The sequence below is a fragment of the Tinamus guttatus genome, unplaced genomic scaffold (genome assembly GCF_059628265.1).
Source record: "Tinamus guttatus ecotype Peru unplaced genomic scaffold, ASM5962826v1 Tinamus_guttatus_pri_ptg000079l, whole genome shotgun sequence".
NCBI classification, from domain to species: domain Eukaryota; kingdom Metazoa; phylum Chordata; class Aves; order Tinamiformes; family Tinamidae; genus Tinamus; species Tinamus guttatus.
Window position 1 is genome coordinate 5,172,160 of NW_028288613.1, and position 21,813 is coordinate 5,193,972.

General features: G+C 41.4%; 1 protein-coding gene across 2 annotated transcripts in view; it reads left to right on the forward strand.

Moving 5' to 3' along the window:
• The first annotated feature begins 6,014 nt into the window (after window positions 1-6,014).
• Window positions 6,015-21,813, forward strand: part of CACUL1 (CDK2 associated cullin domain 1) — a 32,450-nt gene continuing 16,651 nt past the window's right edge. Inside the window, exons 1-3 of one of the 2 annotated variants that reach the window (XM_088520098.1) lie at window positions 6,015-6,378; window positions 9,825-9,951; window positions 14,209-14,311. In XM_088520098.1, the coding sequence (XP_088376224.1) occupies window positions 6,084-6,378; window positions 9,825-9,951; window positions 14,209-14,311 (525 nt within the window). In that variant the 5' untranslated portion in view covers window positions 6,015-6,083. The remainder of the gene's footprint in view (window positions 6,379-9,824; window positions 9,952-14,208; window positions 14,312-21,813) is intronic. The other variant, XM_088520097.1, reaches the window with a different exon arrangement.

Genomic DNA, 21,813 nt, shown 5'->3' on the forward strand with positions numbered 1-21,813 from the left:
TGTAGTCCACAGTGAACTTGGGACAACTGTGCTTTTCAACAGAAATAATCCCGAAGCATAATTTTGATGGAATGAGATCATGGATTAATTTACTCCCTTACTGTTTTAATACAGCGGCTGGTAATGGGTCAAGATGCTATTGCAGTGGAGGTTGTTATCAGAAAGACAATGTCCTTCCTTCAAAGCCTGAAATCTCCCTACCAAACAAAAACTAATGAATGAGTTATAGGCAGACAGGGATGCAGAAAGAAATATGAGAATATGTCAGTCAGAAGGTTTCAGCACACCAAGAACTGTAATTGTTTTATTGACATAATGTCAAAGAAGAATTTTAAGGCAAGGTTGGATAATGAGGACAGCTTTTTCGAAGCTTATAGCAACATGGAGAAAAGCCCAAAGGTGCCTGACTGAGCGTTTTAACAAATGAGAAAAAATGGCTTTTATGACGAATTGATTGGAGGAAAGAGTTGGCTTCTTGATGCTTAATGAAAGACAGTAACTAGATCATAAAGAACCTAGCAAGTGAAACTGGTGTTTGATGTAGCAGGAAAGAGGATCCAGAAAGCAACTCAAGAGGGGTCTGACATGGTTTAATAACTTGTTTTGATTGAGTGTACCCGGGTGTGATAGTGATGCTGCACACAAGAAAAAGATGTAAGGGAAGTTAATGAACAGGGAGAAAAACTAAACACTCTAGATCATGTTGAGGTTGTGCTTACAGTTTTATATGATGAGATTGTATTACTGCTGGGAAGAAAGGAGATAAGGAAAAAAAATGGACTACAAGCAGAACCTGAACAGGAAAAAGAGCTTTTTATTCTGTTTTTTGTTTATTTTTAATATTATTTATTTATTAATAATCGTTTTTAATAATCCTTTCAACCTTGAATTATCCTTTCAACCTAAAGGATTTTACAGATAGTCATGGGAAGTTAGTTTGGTCAGCTGAGACTTTGGAACAGATCAGGGTAGATGTCAACTTCTGAACCTGAAGAACACAGATTGGAGAGCAGGAAACAGCACCATGTGCCACAGAATATGTGGGTGGAACAAAAGTAAGTCTTTGTAAGTCTTGTAAATCTACAATCTTTAAGTACAAAATTGAAAATGGACTAAGAAATCACACGTGATAGGTCTGATGATGTAAAAAGACTACCATTAAAACCTTCCCCATCATGAGAGCTTACTTAGAAAAATCAGGTTTTAATGAATCAGTATTTCCTCTCTTCTTAAAGATAAGGCTCTAATTTTAAAACCTAGACAGGATGAGTTCATGCATTGTCTTCCAGCAGGAGGATCCCTGGACACTGTTTTTCCACTTTTGGAGAAAATACCAAACACAAGGAAGTCGATATCCAGTATCTAATCCAAAACAAAGACTAGGCGCCAGTCCTGCTGCCGCTGCTTGCTCGTGGTTTATGCCAGCCAGATATGTGATGCACATAGTATTTTTCAAAGTGTCTTATATGTGAAAGCCAACATGAGGTGTCATAGGGAAAGGTTTCCTACTCTCTGATTAAACTGTCCTAGGAAAAACTGTTTCTGAAACAAAGCAAGAGAGACGATGCCTAACACTTAAAAGCATTATGCAAGATGCAAAGCTTTATCGGGGCTCTCTATGGTAACCAAGCAGGGCTATCTGTATGGTTACAAAACATTGTAATCATGGTCCTACTTGTCCTCTCCCCATTTATACATTGCTTTTGCTTGTGCAATTGCTTTTTCCCCTGCCACCAATCTCCCATATTTTTCCCAAGAAAACTTACAGTAATCACTACTGGTTGGAGAGTATCACCTAGACATTATTTAAGCAAATGCAGATGTTAAATGTTTTCAGTTTTCCTGCATTATTGCTCAGGGAATGTCATTCCTCTGTGTTCCAGCCCTAGAGGGGACTGGCTCCACCTCTAGGCAAATGACAGTCGGTCCATCACTGTTCATGACAGTATTTTATTCTGTTCATTTTGGAAAAGCAGAACAGAGTGTTTAGTTACCGTGATGGATCTTGGTAACTGGCACAGCACTGCTGTTTCACACGCTTGGGGAAAGGCTAGGAAAGACTGAAAGTTTTAATGGGAGGTGATCCTGCCCCTCTACTCAGCCCTAGTGAGGCCACATCTGGAGTATTGTGTCCAGTTCTGGGCTCCACAGGACAAGAGGGATGTGGAGCTGCTGGAGAGAGTCCAGCGCAGGGCTACAAGGATGATCAGGGGCCTGGAACATCTGCCGTGTGAGGAGAGGCTGAGGGAGCTGGGCCTGTTCAGCTGGAGAAGAGAAGGCTGAGAGGGGATCTAATCAGTGGATAGTGGCCACTCTTTTCAGTGGTGGCCACCGACAGAACTAAAGGAAACGGCCACAAACTGAAAAAAACAAAAGTTCCACAGGAACTTGGGGAAAAATTTCTTAACGGTGAGGGTGACAGAGCACTGGAACAGGCTGCCCAGAGAGGTTGTGGAGTCTCCTTCTCTGGAGATCTTCAAAACCGCTTGGACGCAGTCCTGTGCCACGTGCTCTAGGTGACCCTGCGTGTACAGGGGGGTTGGACTAGATGATCTCTAGAGGTCCCTTCCAACCTCAAGCATTCTATGATTCTATGATTCTATGGGTAAAATACGATTTGAATCTTCATAAATGAAACTCCCCCAAATTTCCTGATTTTTATGCTTAAATGTATTGGTAATGTCTCTTTTAAATGAATTCCTCACTACTGAGAAAATCCTACTGCAACATCAAAATCCTTTGCATCTTTTTCTTTTGAGTGACTTAAATTTTTGTGCTTTTATACCTACAGGGTGTAAAAGAGGGATTGAAGATTCAAGTGCAACCAGATTATAGCGAAAAACCTTTGATGGATTCTTAGAAAATGTTGTGTACTCTATTATTTAGACTTATTTTAATGCAACCAAAGTTTCTGTGGGCTCATGCATATTCTCTGAATTCATTTTGATAGAGAAACAGCACACATCATCATACAGTAAACAAAATCTGTTCTGAGAAGTCTGGTTTCCTTTTTGCTTTTAGTCAAGAAGCCCTTGTTTGATAAATGGTGTGCTTTCAGGGAGCTCACAGCAGACTGCACACACAGGCGGAGGCATAGGGATGACAGGAGATAATGGAGCAAATTCAAATAAAAAAACACGATGAAGCAGCAGAGAATTTACATAGTGTTTTGCTGCTTCCTTTGGCATTAACCTAATCAGGGCCATGGTGTTTACTGCTGTAAGCGTGGGTCAGGGGATGCGCTTGTGTGGCTAATGACCATCATGGAAAACCTAAATCCATGAGGGCAGACAGAGGGATATATCCGCTTGGGCCTCTGGGAAAACAAACTGGGATGGGTTCCGTTGTCTTGGGACATGGGCAGTGCAGGGAAAGGGAGCCAGCTCCTTCGAATGGGGCCTGTAATGGGAAGGAAGTCCTGGAGCGAGGAAAGCTCAGTGGGAAACGTGCAGCACAGCTCTTGGAAAGACCCAGTTTGAAGTCCAGCCCGTACACGAGTTGCATGACGTTCCCTTTCCAGGTTGTGTGGAGCGACATTCCCCTCAGCCGTGAGGCAGAAAGGCCCCCTGGTGGAAACGGCGGCGGGAGGGAAAGGGAGCCGGTGGTGCCGCCTGTTCGGCGGGCCCAGCCTCGCGGCCTGGACGTTTTAATTCAGCCGTCAGGAAAATACCTAGACAAGTTTGAATTCCAGCGTGTGAAATTACCTGCAAGAGATTTTTACATTCTCAAGTTCATATACTGTCAAAACACCTTTTTTTGCCTAACCATGCACAGTATAGGGTGCACACTGCAGCTTCAGCTCTGAGGGCTAAAATAGCGAAGCTTTTTCTTCCTCACCCCTTCAGAGCCTTGAAAGAGTCTTGGCCTATTGAATATTTGTAGCCTGGGCTCAGGCCAGGACCTTCTAGATGACTGAACCATTCCCTGGTAGTAGCTTCAATTATTTTATTATTATTATTATTTTGGTGTATAAGCACTAATGTACTCTGTACTTCGGGTTTTTTTGCATGTCCTGGAGACAGGCAGCTGGTTTGTGAAGTGTTGAACACACTTATTTGCAGAGAGTCCTTCATATTGCTTGTATTGACCCTAGTGTAGTCCAGATGTGACTACAGATCCAAGAATCAACCTGAATGAGGTTACCAATGAACAAGAGCCAAAGCACTTGGCTATCTACCCGTGAGTTCCTTTTGCTGTTGGCTTGTGGGACAGAAAGTCTGGTCACATCCATAGTTAGAAAAGCTTTAAACTGTATCATACACCATAAAAAAAAGCTTTTAGTATTATTATGCTGAAAAAGTTGTGCTTTTTTGCCAGTGCTGTGAAAAAAAAATGAGGCATAAAAACCCGTGTCCGACTGTTACATGATTTGTAAGTGTGCAGAGGAGCGGGTACCACGGCTGAATCGCAGCGTTATCTGGAGCTGTGGGGTATTTCGGATAAATCCCTGCGTGATGGGCACGAGGGGCGCTGGGAACTGCTCTGAGCCAGGAGGAACCAGCTCCAGGTGGTTCCAGCCAGGGCAGAATCTCGCACCCCACACCTGCAATCCCTTGGGAACGCACCCGCCGGGATGCATTTCCAAAGAAAAGACTTCTATGGGCAGCCTGGGGGTCCCAGAGGGGAGGAGGGCCATGCCGGGGAGCGCAGGGACCACGAGGGCCGGAGCTGCAGGGAAAGCGCTGGGGAGGCAACAGGGGTGATGCTTCCCGCAAGGAATATTCATGGACCCAGTGTAAACCCCCAAGGAAAAAGAAAAAAAGAGAGAGAGAAAAAAGTAGGCATATAAATAAGCCCTGTCTGAGCCCACAATCTAAGATGTAGTGACGCACTGGCATGTAATAAGATAGAAAATGCAAAGTATTGAATTTTGGGTTGAGAAAACAGTTAGCAATTCTGTTTGTTCTTGCTCTTTTTTTTTTTTAAATATACTTCTGTGTGTGAGAGAAAAATACTGTTACTTCAAGTACACAATAAAAATGCACTGGGGACAAATTATTTTCATCGCCTGTCTTTATCCAAGCAGTTCAAAACGGACCTGCTTCAAAGAGCAGCAAAATCAATGGCACCCTCTGTTCTTACAAAATAGGGCAGTTCTGTCACACGCTAAGATAGAAATCAATATTTCTATTTGCGGCATCTTAGACACATCCTTTACTTTTTGTAAGAAATTTTGCAGAGAAGGCCAGACACTTGGCTTTTATCTATTTTTTTTCCAAGTAAAATTGAAAGCCATCATGGTGGAAATCTATTTTCTGTAAAAACCCATCTGCATTTCCATTTTTCTCCTCAAAGCAAAATGAACGTTTAAAGGAGTATGAAAATAAGTAATTATACTTAAGGAAACTAGATATTGTTTTTAGTTTCCTCTTATGTTAGCTGTTACATTGGTGAGGAAAATAAAGTTTTGTATTATTTGTGAAAGCTATTCCTCAATAATAGGAGAAAAAGCTGTATAATGGTGAGATTTTGCAAGTATGTTGAAATTACAAATTAGTGAGTGTTGGGAGGATGGTATAACATCTACAGAGATGTTAAAATAACTTTTTTTTTTTTTTTTGAGTTGGTGGCACGCTGAGTTGGTGTTCCTATCCACTCACTCGCTATATATAAAGGCGGTTTTTCCCGCTAGAGGGAGATGCATCCCAAAGGCCTGCCGGGATCCGGGAATGCCGGCTAAGCCTTCCAAACGCGCCCAGTCGGGCGGGTCCTGCGCTACGGCTGGCGGCGCAAGGGGGAAACGCTCTGACTCTGAAATTCGCCCTTTTCCCCCCGTGCTCAGGAGGCGGCTTGATGTCCTTCCGCACTCAGCTGGGGCCCGAAGGAAGGGCTGGGAACGTTTTGACCGAAAACGGAGTTTTTAGGAGGAAAAAGCGCTGAGCGCGGCGGGAGGCGCCGCCCGCCGGACTACACTCCCCACAAGGCCTTGCGGCCGCGCGCCGCGCTTTACGGCCCTCCCCCTGCCGCACGGCGTCGTGCGCGGCGCTTTGCGGCCGAAGCCGGCCTGGCGGCGGCGGCGCTGCCCCGCGGGCGCCATGGGCGGCGGGCGCTGATCGCGGCCCGCGCGCCGCCTCGCGGGGCCCATGGACGAGGAGAGCATGGAGGAGGAGGGCGGCTGCGAGCCCATGATGGACGACCAGAACCACAACAACTGGGGCGCCGGCGGCTACGCGCGGCACCTGCTGGGCCCCGCCGCGGGGCCGCTCGGCGAACGCCTCCTGCGCGGCGGCCCCGGCGGGCTCGACCCGTGCCCGGCCACGCCGCAGCTCTCCGAGGCCAACGGCGTGATGAGGAGCTGCGACCCCGTGGGAGCCGCGGGAAAAGGAGGGGCCGCAGCCATCGCCGCCATCAACATCAACGCGTCGACCTCCAAGTTCCGTGAGTGACCGAGCAGCGGGCCGGGCCGGGTCGGGCCCTTCCGCGGGTGTCGGGCCGGGCCCCTCCGCGGCCCCGGCGGGTGCGGGGAGCGCGGCCCGGGACTCCGCGGCGCTGTCACCCGCGCCCCTTGTAGCTAGGGCCCTGCTGCTGCTCCTGCCTGCCGGCCCCTTCCCTGCGCCTGCCCTCGTGTCCCCTGTGCTTCTGGCCTGGCCCAGAACAGGGCCGTTTCGTGGCGTGAACCAGGAGTGAAAAACAACCGTGCAACGTGTCCTGCTTCCTTGCAGGGAGAAAACGTCACCTCTCTTGCGTGCTCCTAAGCCTCTTGTTTCCCTGTCGTGGCAAGGAGACACGTTAGGATTCTGGGTGTTAGCGCTGGAAGAGCGAGTGTGTTCTGGGTGTTTGGAACGATGGTGGTACTGTGGCTTTTCCTGCAGCCTTGCTTGGACAGGGCTTCCCTAAAGATTTCTTCTTTCTGACTTAAAAGCTAACGCTAGCCCTGGCTGATTGACAGCAGTAGAAACAAATGCCCCAAATATGGCTGTGAAACCTCTTTCTGACTATTGAAACTGTGGAATGGTGATATCTGGAGAGCCCTTCTGGAAGTGTTATACATGTGTATGAAAATGTTGTTAGAAGAGAAGGCATATTTGCCCGAGAAAATGGTTCTGAAATGCTCTGGAACCTTTTGGATGTAGCTCTTGACAGGAACAGCAAGCACGAAGGATTTTCTGTGGTTTTGCTGAGCTAAGATTTGTCTGCTGTTCACTTCAATTCTACTTTTATTCCCAAAAGTCTTGCTTCAGGGTGAAATGTATCACTTTGCCTAATGATTGTAAGAAAACTTGGATTCGGCTAATTAGAGTGTGTGGAAATGTAACTGCCGTGCTGAAACTCTGGTGGGAAACACACTCTTTATTTATTTATTTATTTTCCTTCCTTTTTTCCTGTGCCAGCTCACCTGCACAGCTCAGCAGCCCAGCACTGAGCAGCTCAGAAACTAGAAGTTCAGGCTTCTAGATCCCTGGCTCTTTGGTAGCCCCGGCTTTGGGCAGGTTGCCAAGAGCAGCGGCTTTGAAGTTAGGGCTCCCAGACACCTCCAGCCTCCTGGCTCTCTGCCTGTATGGCTGTCGGAGCCCCAGGTACCCAGGGGTGGCTTGAAAACCTTTGCAAAGGTTGAAACGGAACTAAACTGTTGAATTCCCACTCCAGAAGCTTAGAGAGTTTAGAGTTTTTGTTTTTTTTTCGGTTCAGAATGAAAACAGTTTTAAACTTTGGAACCTCCCCAGAATGGGAAGGTGACTTTCCAGCTAGCTTTACAGCTCAAGTCTGAGTGGGAGAAGAAACAGCTGTGCCTGATTTTGCTTAGTGTGTGGTTTTGGACTTCTTGTTTTCACTTCTCAAGTGCCAGAATCTGAATCCCAACACAATATCTGCCTTATTGGTGCTAATAACTGTGTGTGCATGTGAATATACATATAAAGAAATCCGGAATTCATATAAAGCATGAAATTCTCTGAGGTATTGCACTCATCAGAACTCTCTGTTCCTTTTGTTTCCTTGCCTGGTGTAGCTTTGGTGCTATGTATATATATGAACAAAACCAGCCCAGCTGAATAATTTTGACAGTGTAGACCTGAATTTCTCGGCATCTATTACTTAGATTTCTTTTTTGAGAAGAGGAAGCTTTTCACTCAGCGAAGAAGGTGTCGTTCTCTGCTTGTCAAGCAGATGCTTAGTCTTGGACACGTTTTTCCTAAGGGGGTTGTCAAAAATGTGGGTCACTTATGATTTCCTACAATTCCATGGTAAAGTGGAACTCCAGTGACCTTTGAGCAGATCCTTCCCTCCTAATTCTTTCTTTCAGAACAAGAATTCGTGACCCATGTTCTACTGTGTCATTACATATGGTGTGATGTTTGTTCCTGTCTTTAGCTGCAGACTGATGTAGTCTAGTTGGTCCTTTTTTTGGTTTAATTCAGCTTAGAATGTTGGAGTAAGAAGGTTAGGTGGAGACCCTTTAAAATATTTCTAAGAGCTCAAGTACAGTTCTTGAAATTTTGCTAAGACTGGTAGCTAAAATCAAATAAAATAATGCATAGTTCATTTTTGTGTCTGTGTTCTTTTTTATTATTATTTTAATCATCATTCTCATGAAAAAGAACCTAAAGAGAATTTTCTGTGTTGTATTAAACCTATAACTAAGTGTTTGCTTATAGTTGATTACTTTCAGTTGTAGCCATGGATTTACACAGGATAATATTATGAAAAATATTCTTTAATTTCTGGTGGCCAAATAAAACACAAATGCATAAGTTTTGCTATTGAGAGTAAAAATCTCCCGAGCTGCTCTGTGGACAATGCTGCTGAGAATAACCTGCTCAGAGCCTGTGCTTTGTAAGGGAAGAGAGCTCAGGTCACTGAGAGATGAATGAGGAGGTAAATTTGCACCCCGGTAGCTGCTTTGCTGCTCTCGATCATCTGGATATTTTTGCATCGTGGAGCTGCCATGCAGCTTATGCCTTAGTGATTGTGTGTGTACTTGGACCTCTTGTGAACTCTGACATTTCTAAATTTGACAACAAGTGGCAGTTTTGCTTTCAGATTGCAGGCTTGCATTGGGAAAGCATCCTGCAGTCCTGGTATGACTTTCCCTTCCCTTCCCTGTGCTGGTTTCTAGAGAGGTGTTAAGCAAGAGCGAGCAACGTGAAGGGAGACTTGAGCAGTGCTTCACTTAGCAGGTTTCCATCCAGCCTCACCCACCCTTCCCTCGAGGCATGGAATGGGAATCTTTGTAAAACCTACTCTTAAGCATTGCATTTAGATATTATTTTCTTGTCTCATATCTCTCTAGTCCACAGGATTTTTGTACTCCCTTTTGTTGTGGAGCTGTTAACTGTTCTCTATTTTCTTGAAATTATTTTTCTGAATTCTGCCAAGACAAAGTAACAGACCAAGCTCTCTTCAAGCCTCACTGAAATTGAGTTCAGAAATCCTGCTCCTCAAAAGCAGTGGTTTAGCTTTAGATTTAGAGTATTCTAAACCCCCTAATCCTGACCAAACCTTGTTCTTCTGCATGCAACATCTTCAGCGTTAATTGTGAATTCTAGTCTCCCACTGAGTTGTGTAATTTCTCAGTCAAGCTCCTGAGTTGCTTTTATTTATTTATTTTTGTTATACCAGAACTCCCAGGAGTTTATTTTTTTTCCTTACTACGTGGGACCTGAGCGGCATCTGGAGACTAATTTCGTTGGGTTTCTTATTTTTTTTTTTTGTAATCATAAAGGTACAATTTCAATTACAGGCTTTATTTTTAGATGGTGGTAGCAGAAGCGAACTCTTCCCCTTCTTTGGCCAACATATCAGTGAGATCTGAAACTGTTGATTGTTCCTTTACTTCTACTCTTCTAATTTAAGTTACTAAACATAGTTTTGTATTTTCTTTGCAGTAATGAATGTTATAACAATTGAAGACTATAAGAGCACATATTGGCCAAAGCTGGACAGTGCCATAGATCAGCTTTTAACTCAGAGTCCTGGTGACTACATCCCTATATCCTATGAACAAATATACAGGTAAGGAAGTGTTTAAATGCTATGTGACTGTTACTAAGTTAAATGTTTGTTCTCTTTCTCAGCCTATGCATATACCATATTTTGTATGTATGGGTGAGAAAGATACAGCATGTGTAAACTAGTAAAAATACTAGGTGTCTTAAAACCAAAGAAGACAAATGCATAAAGGTTGAAAATATTAACACTGAAGTAGGCTCTAACACAGTTGTTTAGTATAACTTAGAATTGAATTAAATTCTCAACATGATGAGATTGGCATGTTATTGATATAATAACTCTTTGAAAGGGCTTCTTTGTCTTGTTTAATAGCAGTTAATCTGATGCAATAGAAGTGTGGAAGTAAATCAAAGTCACTGAGATCCCTCAAGTCTAAACCCTGTGATTTGGGTGTTGGATTTAAGACTAGATTTAGTCAGTTTTCCCTTCGACCATGAAGCCTGTTGGTTAGAGGCTTTCTGAAGGACCAGTTGTTGGTTGGGACCGTTGTACTTAATCTGATCTGGACAGCATTTGGTTTCCACTTGACCTGGAGCTTCTCTTGATGCTTTGCTCCCAAAGCAATCGAGCTCGCTCAGTGAGATTGCCCAACAGACTGAGCCAGTGCACAGCAGTTGTATTGGCAGGGGATTTGCTTCAAAACTGCACTACTGCTCTAAACCAAATTGCTAAAGTTGATGCGGTTCTTAAAGCTCTAAGAGTTTCTTAGCTGGCTAGACAGAAGGAATGTTTGTTGTTGTTGATATTTGGTGTAACTGGGCAGGTATCCAGTGTGTAGGCTAACAGGGAAACTGGGGAGAAACTGCTGTTTTTACTGTCTAGATTGCTAGTAAAACCACTGGCCCTTGCTAGCAGTACAAGTAGCACTGCTCTCTTCCCTGCCATCATGTTGCACTCCAAAAAATTACATAGACATCTTGGTCACTGTTGTTTTTTGAGCCTGAGCCTCTCAGTCTTGCTGTTTCTTGCCCACATGCTCTTAGCTGCTGTGTCTCCAGTCTGAAGCTTTAGAGTAGGGATAGATACAAGAGTAGCAGGTCTTCCCTTTTAACTCCAGTTGAAAACTTCAGTAAACTTCTGCATTCATTTTCCACCTTTTTTGGAACTGTTCAGGACTCAGCAGCATCCATATAAATAATTGAGATGTTCAGTTTGAGTTTAGAGAAAGGTTGAAACTTCAGTGTAAATAATCCAAATAATCTCTGCAACTCAACAGTTCCTCGGTGCCTACAGCAATCAATAATAGTTAAACTGACCTCTATTGATTGTGATCTCTGCGCTGAGAATAGGTGTGTAAAGTCAATACTACAATAATGGAAGTAGATCGATACCTAGTTATGGTTTCCAGATAAATTGATTTTTATCTTCATCATCTTTATACTTTTTGAAAGCTTTTATATACTGAGGGTATATATATTTTTATTTTTGGTTTTAAATTTCTCCCAGATAATATGTATAATATGTATACTTCGTGTTGTCCTGCTGTTCAGTGTTACTGATAAAGCTATAAAGCTAGCAAGTCAGTTTTTGAAGTTTTTCTAAATACTAATTTTATGGGCATAATTACCCTGATAACAGCCTGAGTTCCATTCTTTTTTATTTTTTTTTATTTAAGAAAGTGTCTCTTTGCTTAATCTAGAGGAAATAGATTGGGGACAGAAGAAAACTGCCTATCTTGTTGAATTTTAATGATGACATTTGTTTGGAGTACCACATTTGTTTGGTCTGTAGCAGACCTAGGGTTTGGATTCTCTCTGTCTCTCTAGGCTAGTTCTTCAATCTGAACAATGGGGTGCTTACTTTATTTTTATTTATTTTTTTTAATGCCAGTGGTTCAAACAACTATATATCTTTATATTTCTTATAGCGAGGCAGAGTCGAAAATAGTCATCCTTTTGATCACCTTTGTGCTGACCAAAGGAATCAAGATTTCTATAGTGCAAATTGGAAATACTCTTTTAGATAGCAGATCTGTATTTCAGCCGATCAGTGGTATCTGTAGGTGTCTAGTCCACAGACATATACATGGATCAGTTATCACACTGTGGTAACTTAGGTGTTTAGCTTTTGTTTTCATGCTTGAGCCCAAACCTTGCCTGTATATAGTCACCTCTTATTAAAAGGCTTAAATATATCGTCAAATGCTTGTGAAGGAAAATGATCAGATGAGGAAAATGTGAATTGTTAAGTTTTACTGTGGCAGCTTTTACAACTATTCTCAAGTATAGTACAATTATATCAGTATTATTCAAGATAACCTGAAAATCTCAGACCTACATTCCTCTCACAAGTTAGTTCTAGTTTCCTTTTTGGGCTTTATTTTTTTAGGGCTCTAGATTATGCTAAAAGACTTAACAAGCTGGTGACTTCTGGGTGGTAGGAGGGCAAGGATGATTCAGAAGATCAACCCACTATCAGGAAGTGAAAACAGGATGTGAAAATTGAGAAATAACCTCTAAGTAGAAGTGCTCAAATGAAATGTAAACATGCTGTGCACGTACATACAAAAGCTGGTGTTTGGCTACAAAATGTGTTGCAAGAGTATGCACAGTAATATTGTGTGTAACATTAAGCAGACATATACTTCAAAATTCGGTTTAATTAGATACTTACAAATGAGACAGCTTGTGGAAGTGACTATATACTGGTTATTAAGTAAACAAAACTGTACAGCTGTTTGCTGTTGTCACCTAGTGGCTGGTTTGTAAGAAATCACAAAAAACAGTTTTTTCCTATGTTTTGCTCTGATCCAAATTAGATTGCTATTTTTGCTCTTATTGTATCATACAGAGATGTCTTTTATATTCAATTATTGCAGAATAGGTTCTGCTATTGGTAGATTCCATGATAAAGAAAATAGACTTCTGTTACCAAGAGATTTATAATATCTAATTGCAGGTAATTACTTTCAAAATATAATAGAATGAGAGATGTTTTTTCAGGTACAGTATGATTTGTCAGATGAAGACTTTATATAGGGTTGAACAGAGTATTTTAATTGCTTTTGAAGCTTTCAGAGACTGTGTGTGTGTGTGTGTGTGTATATATATATATATATATATATATAAAATAGAATGTTAGCATATAAAGGACTACTGAATCTTTTGGTGATAATTTGCTTATGGAACTCCCTTCTTCAGGAAAACTCTGAGAGTGACAGTTACTGACCGAGCAAGCTGTCTTGGCCCCCTGAAAGTGTGGTGTTAATGCCTAATGTTTCATTGCACTGCAGAATTACCATAGCTCTTAATTTACTTTTCATTTAATCCCATCTGTGCAAGTTGTTTTTTTTGTACAGCCTCATCATGGGAGAGTTATAATGTTTGTAGTTCAAGTCACTGCACCAGAGAGGCATTAAGGATGTTGCTGTTCTCTGGCTTTAGCCTTTAAAGTCTACTAACAGCAGACAGAATGCAAGTCTGGGATATGAACCTTACTAGAAAGGTGTTATTTATTGGTATGTTCTAAAGGAGCAGTCACTGGTCTAAATTGCTTGCTGCCAAAGTAGTGCATGTAGGATAGAGATGAGCAGAAATAGAGGCATGGGGGATGAGAGTCAGTTTTTGCCAGATATTGGGTGAATTGTGCCTTTGGATTTTTGTAGCTGGTTTTCAAAGTGTTGACCTATAGAATGAAAGCATAAAATAAAACTAAAAGCTGCTTAATATAAGTAACATGAATGTCAGTCCTGAAGATTGACTAACTTAATGTAACTTGCTGAAAATAATACACACATTTATTTTGTACTTGTTTTAAATGTATTCTTAATCTGTTTAGTAATTCTGACTTAATGCAGACAAACTGTTATAGCATGCTCTATGGGAATATTAAACTATTTTTAAAAAGCAAAAATAACATTGAAGGTCAGAGTTAATACAACCAACCATCAAAGGAAGAATTAGTTTGTCACTCTTTCTCTGCATCTTCATAATGTATGAAGATGCAGAGGTTTTTAAATTTAAGTAGCAATGGATGGAGTTGCATGCTTGTATCTATTTTTATAGCTTTTGTTGTTTCCTTTAAAACAGAAGCATTTTGATAGGCTGTGTTACCCATCTTTTAGTTAGGATTTTTCCCAAGAATTTTACACATTCTTAAACCTTCTTATTGTACTGGAGGTTTTATTCATGTAGGTTTTTTAATCATTCCATTAAACCTGTTATCCTCTAAATTGTGACATGAACAAGCTTTTTAAAGTCTGTTACTTTCCATTGCAAACTGTTGTAAGTTCATCGTTTGTTCCTATATTTGTTTCTGCAGTTGTGTGTATAAGTGTGTATGCCAGCAGCATTCGGAACAGATGTATAGTGACCTAATAAAAAAGATAACTAACCACTTAGAGAGAGTCTCAAAGGAGCTGCAGGTAAGAAGCTGCACAATCTAATTCTGTCTTTCCTGGGATCTGTGGTTATGTCAGAGCAGCATGAAGATAGACCATGGAGGGGATTGCCATTAAGATTAATTTATACCAGTTTACCTAACTGTATGCTACTTGATTTACTACTAGCTGGATGTCAGACAAAACACCAAATTTAGGTCAAATTATATGGCATCTGGTTAGCCTTAGAAAAATGCAGCACGGTGACTAAAATTGTATATAGTAAAGAATCAAAGTCTGGATAATAGATAATCTAGAGTGTAGCCTAAGCTGTAAATATTTCAGTCAAACAGAATCTGAGCACGATGCCCATGTCTGACACTAAGTTAATCTGTATAAAATGTTTATAGTCCTTGTCAGAAGGACCATCAGAAGCAAGGCAAAAGTGAGGATCTAGAGGAAATATTTGAAGTGAATTAAGTATGAGTTATGAAGTGTACACAATGAATTCCTACGTCTGAAAATTTAATGCTAGAGATTATTCTGCATTTTTTTGTACCTATCTCTAGATGTCAGTGGTTTACAGCAGTTCCAATACAGCCTGTGTATGCCTGTCCTTCTCTGCATATATTCTTGGCATCCATATTTGTTTTTGTGTGTTCCTTGTCTAAAACTCCTTTTCAAATCTCCAAATTGTTATTGCTGTAGCAGCAGTACTATTATATTTTCTTACAGCTTTTTTACTTCCAAAACTGATGTTAAAGTTCAGGGCTGGCTAGCAGCGAGTCAAGCAGAGTCCAAATCTGCAGGAAACCTAAACCAGAGCACCAAAGCACTGCAAATATTTGAGAACTAATTTCATATGTCATATCAGATACAGCTAGGCACGTTTGTCCTTACACATGCAGCACTTTTATCATTCTTATGTTCTTGTTTCACCCTTTGCCTCTTAGTTTCCTTAGAAGAAAAAGTCCCTAAATTTAATGGATGTCCTCTTTGGGACAGTCTGACTGAAATATTTAGCTCATCTTGAGCCAGTTCTCTGTTTCTTTTCTGCTGTACAGCTCTTTATTCCTGAGGTAATGACAGCCTTGGCTGTTCCGTAAAAATTGGTCAGCATGGATCGACGTAATAGTTAGAATAAAGTCTTCCCTTGGTCCTGTTGAACCGGTGTAGCCTGTAATTTTTTGCCTCTGATTGTGAGAACTCAGAGTCACTGCAGCTGTGCCGGTTTGGCCGGTTTTCCTGATACGTCCGTGGTAGCATTGCACTTTCCTCTGAAGCTGGGAATACCCAGGGCTCTGGTGCAGTCCTCGGCGCTTTCCTGTAAGTTTTAAAGCTGGCTGAAGGAGCTAGTTTTAACGTTTGCTCTAGTCCATAAATGTACTAAAATGCACCTACTTAAAAACTAAGTTGCCTGCTGAACATCAGTTGTTGAAAGAATAACTGAGACAACTATTTAATGCAATCTCTGTCTTGCAAGAGTTTCCTGACGTAGGTTAGGCACACCTTATGCCAGGTGAACATGACTGTAATGTAACACGAGATAATCTTTGATACAAGTGTATGATGTGTTCTTTGTCTCAAGAAAATATGGCTTTATGTTTTTAGATTCTAAATCCCTCTTTTGAGCATCTTGAAGTAACACTTAGATGACTGGGAAAATGGTCTTGTAAATAAATTACATGCTTTAAACTTGGATTGTGAAGTTGGCTATTAAGAAAGTAATTTCTTAGAACATATGTTATTATCCAAATATGTTTTTAATCTTAATATTCTTTAGTGATATTGACTGACTGACTTTGTTCTTATGGGGCGACAGACCTTTGCCCAGTTAGTTTATAGATGTTGGTCTGTTCTGCTATTGATTTCCTTGAAGATTTTTGGTTCATAAAACCAAACAGTAAATCATTATTTATGTGAACGCTCCTAATGCTCACTGTGTGATATCTTGCTTTCTTTGACAGTCCTCCCAACTGCCAGCAAAGTTTGATGTAATCGCTGGCCTCTGTTTAACTAGCAACACGTGACTTGATGCACAGTCATTTTTTTCATGTAGGGAGACAGATGTAGGCCAACACAAACAAGAATATTGTTTTTTGGTGAGAAAGAGGGTGATTATGAAAACTGAAATGCCCAGACTACTAGGGCAGCAGCTCTGCACAAAAGTGCAGCAGTTTTTCAGCAGGTGGATTGCGGAACGTCCACGTGTCAGCGACGTCCTGGAATAAGCACTTTTCCCAGGAAAACCTTACCTACCACAAAAGCAGTAAATGAGTCGGATGCCAAAATGCCAAAGCGTCTCAGGAGCATCGTAAAGTCTGAGCATTCTCACCTTGGCTTGTTTCTAGCTGCCTGATGGATCCGTCTATGTTAGGCCCTGGGTGTAGAGCAGTGAACGCTCTGTACCAGGAACGTACATGATGTTAATCCCTTGTCATGCCACCATCAGCTCTTTGAGGCAGACCCCTCCTGTCACAAGACTTTAAAGTGTCAGAATGCACTGACATGTCGAGCTCATGTCTGATAACAGTAGCCTGGCCAGGCAAGCATGGATATGTTTTCGTTTTAGTTAGGATACTCTCAGTCACTCTGCACACTACTTTTATTTAGGGCAAAGGAAGGAAAGAAATCAGTCAGTTCTAAATGCTGTCCAGAAAAATGTTGAGTTCATTAACTGAGTTATTAATCTGCTAGCCTTCTATTATTGATCAGATTAGAAACTTTTAGAGGCCCGGCTCTGAGCCGTGGATGGCTTTTTGTGCTTATTAATCTTTTAGAAATATCTATTCAACTGTCAATATTTCTTCTGATTATAGAAGGTGTATAGTACAAACCGTAGAAGAGACATGTGATGTTTGTCTTACTATGAGCTTATGTATGGGTGGTGTAAAGTGTCACTAAATAGTGTTTCTGACTGTGTCGTGCTGTGTCGTGTTGTGTATCACGTTACCGGCTCACGGTGACTCTTAACGGTCATTCGTTTGGGTGATTCCTCCATAAATTACTTTGTGGATGTATTTTGCTTTTCTTCTAAGGTGCGTTGATTACCTTTATATAGTGGTATATGTTATAACTGAAGAGTTATGCCAGGCTGTTGACAGAATTCTTGGCAAGATCATATGTGCTTTTGTTTTTTGTATATAATCTTAGTGAATCAGGTCTTTAATGAGGTTATGATCTCACTTTATTAATGTAGTTATGTAGGGCCAGGCTATGCACACCAGGCGTGTGAAGAAGCCTTTCCTTGTTATTTTGTGGGGGGCACTGTTAACTTGCCGGCCAAATGAGAACTAAAAAGCTTCTTCAGCAATTGATGTCTTGTCTCTTGTAGCACAGTAATAATAGTGAAATTAAGTTTAAAACTGAAATTAGCTCATCCCTGAAACACTTTAGAGATGTTAGTTTCCCAAACATTTGCTTAGAAAACAGGTCTGCCGCCACTAAATTCTGCCTGCTGCAAAAAGCAGTAGAGGTAGAAAACTGAAATCTTTCATTTCCTAACTCTTATTGCTAAATACGTTAAATTATTAGCTTTTTTTTAAGTCTATTTGGGACACTGGAATATCCTTTTGCCAACTGTGGTCCATCTTTTATTTTTTAAACAGCCATTCTATTATCTGGCCTATGTTCTTTAAAAGAACTCTCCCCTCCCCTCAAATCTCCAGTGCTGTGGCTCATCAGTTTTGCAAGGGAAGTGTTGTTTAGTTGTCAGGAAACAAGCCTTGGATGCTGGAATTGCACAGTGAATCCAACTGGATCAGATGAATGTTGCAGTAATAGAACTCTGACTGAAATTGTAGCAATGTGTGCATCTTAATATAGGGACCTCAAAAGAGGTGGCTTTTGACTGGAAATAGGAGGAAGAGTCACCAAATCATGAGAATTGCACTTAAAAATTGCACTGCCGTGAGCAAGGTAACCTGTGAACAGTGTCCTTGCAGCTTTTCAGGAAGGCTTGTATTTTACTGTCTTGTTGTACTAAATTGTGCTGCAGACCCTGATATAATCAAAGAAAGATGTAAGCAAATGTAGCATGCAAGAATAAGTATTGACTAAATTGAAAAATTCTGAAGATTTTTTTATATTTAAACAATTTGGCAATCGCTTAAATACTAGGTCTTTCTGCTTCCCAAACCTTATTTGAAAGGGAAATGAAGGCTCCATGGTTGAAAGTCTGTGCTCGGCAAGGTTGGAGACTGCCATGGTGAAATAACAGCTTTGAACAGTTCTGGGGACGCCCATGAGCACTGCAGTGCAGTCAGCTAGTGCTTACCTGGGCTTCGATTTGGTGACTCTTCCTCCTATTTCCAGTCAAAAGCCACCTCTTTTGAGGTCCCTATATTAAGTTTTAACGGTGCTTTCATCTAGTGCTGTTGACTTGGGGGTCGCCTATCTGTTCTGCTAGACCCTGTAAACAAATCACATTTTGCTGAGCAACAGTGAAAGCTAGTTTAAAAGATTCAGGCCGTTTCTTGCATGAATTACAAGTTAATTTGTGTAGCCAGGTGTTCCGGTGTTCCTTCATATGTTGGATCAAAGCCTGATATTCAGACAACGCTTTTGAACTCCCAAACTAAAAAAGAAAAAAAAGAAAGAAAAAAAGCTTTTTCACATGTTTGTTGTTCAAGATAATTCTAATGATTTGCTACTAGATTTCAAAAAAGAGAAAGGTGATTTAGTTTGCTGGGTCTCCAACTGCTGCTTCTGTTTGAGGGTGTCTGTCTTGCATCTCCTCCTCTCACATGTGTTTTTGTTGGCGTTTCTCTTGTCTCTTGGTGCTGTAAGATGTCCAGTGTGCTATACGAGGAGGTTAAATGATGTCTCTAACACCAGCTTGCAGCAGCAGCCATAGGAAGTCGTGCTAGCAAAGAAGTCTTCTCAAAAAACAAGCTGAACAGGTTCAGTGCAATCTATCACAACCTGAGAAATCTGAGCAAACCTCCCCAGCTCCCGTGGGCAGATGCACTATAGAGCTACTGCTAGAAAACTGTTCTTAGCTCTGAGTGACAGGTGAGAGCAATTGGAGGAGAGGACTTGTGCTGTCTGCCCTAATAGAGTATCTTGAGCAAGATAAAGCTGTCAATTTGATTCAGCATGAGGAGTGACAGATCCTGCTCCTTCCAGGAAAACCTTTGACTACCAGTATATTCTTCTTGCTCTGTTTGAGCAGCTGCTTTAGTACAGACCCTTAGGAAAGAGAGAAGTGGTTTTTGTGCATGTGGTTTTAAGAAGCAAATGTCATGCTTATTTTTTTCCCTTAGTTGAAACAGCTGATGTGGTGTCTTTTCTGGATTAAGACCAAGGGAGATTTTTTTTCCCATCCTAAGCAGTTTCCTGACTTTTATGATGCTTATAGCTGCATTTATAGAGATTTGAGACGTAAGCTCTGTTTAATGATGGTCATTAAATAGGAAAAATCTTAGCAACAGCTATGCAGTCAGGACAGCATTTGTTGAGCAGATTTAGTGTTAACCACAGCTTTATTGTTTATAAAACTCAAGTAGCATATGTAAAATTAGTCCAAATCCAGTTGTTATTTTATATGAATACAGATGTGTGGAGAAAGTTGCTAGGCTGAGAAAAGTAACTGATTTCAATCCAGTAGTTTTGAGCAGCCATAAAACAGCATACTGAATAGAAAAGAGAGAGCGCAACAGGGTGCCTGTGTTTTCTCCGCATGGATTACAATAATTCTTAGATAATAAACTCTGAAAATACTGTTCTTGAATTCTCTTTGGCTTGTGTTTTTGTTAGTTTACAGGTCAAGCAAGAAACGAGGAAAGCTTGAGTTGTCAAGTTCTTATTTGGAACAAATGGAAATGCTTATTCAGTGCTTTCTTGTTAGTGCCTTGCCTGTCAAGCTGTGAGGCTGCTGTGCAACATTATTTGGAGAGTAAAACTCAGACTCCCCTCCCCATAATTCATATGAATTAAGCAGTTAACACTGTGATTTTGCATTCTGGAGGCTAAAACTAAGGCCTAATACTTGCCCTCCACTGGTGAGTGCTTTCCCTGAAGCTGTTAGGTCTCTTGCGCTTTTTGGTTTTGGTCTAGAACCATTGTTTTCTGCTTGGTTTTAAGGTGGTTGCAGCCAACAATTTCTAGGCATTCCCTAATAAAGTGTGAATTTACATTCATTAGTAAATAAAGGACTCTTGATATTGTTAATGGAAGGCAGTGCGGTGCATCGTTCTTGTTTTCTCCTAAACCTGTTTTCTTAAGCTCCGTGTGACTTGGATTTTGTGATGGGAGGGAAGGGTGTGTTTTCATCTTAGTAGGGAAAAAGAAAATCTTAATATCTGCTGTAAACAGCAGTGCCAAACTAAACTTACTCCTTTGGATAGGATCTGTGAGCATGGCTAAATCATCTTCAGACTGTTTTCCAGATAACTCTTGTAAAGGAAGGCTCGAGCTCTTGGTGCAGGAGGATCAGCAGCCTGTGTCAGACTGTTGTCACCTTCTGTTTGACAGTCTTTGAAGCAGAATTTTCTCTTTTTCTTAAATTCTAAAAAGCTGTATCCAAAGTCTTGACAAGTCAGAAGTCGTCAAATCAGCTTTGAGCAATATCTCTATATATAACCTTTAGCAACAGCATATGGAATAACCTTCCTTATTCCTTTGACAGATTTATTTTTCTTTTTGAAATGTCTATTTTATGTCATTAGGTGTTTATTGGGAACATAAGCATGTGGGTAAGGCTGAAGATAATTTAGGAGGGAGGCAAACGAAGCTAATATAAGGGGAAAAAATTATTAAATTCGGAACACTTCATAGAGCAGAATCAATGTAAATTTGAATTGCCTTTCTAGTGCCTTTGATTAAGTCCATGTGAAGAATGAAGAATCTCCTTAAAGACAGGAGCTTTACTAAGTGCTAAGGGGTTGAGGTGCAGTTGCTTTTAGGCATTTCTGACACCAAATACTCTGCTTTAGCTTGAGGAAAAAGCTTTGAGCTTCTTTTCTTGCAGTGTTCTGGTTGCTGCTGGGTTTTGTTTTTAATGCTGCTCTTGCTTAGCGCTGTCGGTGAGGAAGAAGATGCCTGCGAAGACAAACTTGGGTTCCTACAAGCTTTGCCCTGGGATAGGGGGTGGTGATGGTGTAAATCTATCAGCAGTAGTAAGCAGGATACCTCACCTGCCCCCACCTTCCCACTTCACAGTCTTCCTGTCCTTTCCCCACCCCAAGATAAAGGGGAAAAGGTGGGAGGGAAGTGTATGTGGGTAGGTTGGGATAGAGATGGGGATATGGGATTAATGCTCTCCTGTAGCTCTGTGAAAGACTGGGGGCTCGTGCTCCCCATTCTCCTCGTTGCCTGCTCCATTTTACTGACCTTGCTGCAAATGATTCTTTTCTAGCTTTCTCGTTTCCCACACTGGGAAGGATGGTCTTCTGTGCAGATTATAGCACTGCTGTCACTGTGCTCTCCACAGGGCCAAGCATAAAGCAGCTTCTTTAGGTGGGAAAGGCAAAGTTTTGCTCGGGGCTGCAGGGTGATGCTATCTGCTGGAGGAATGTAGCTGACCTAGTGGGCCTCATGTAGCTGCC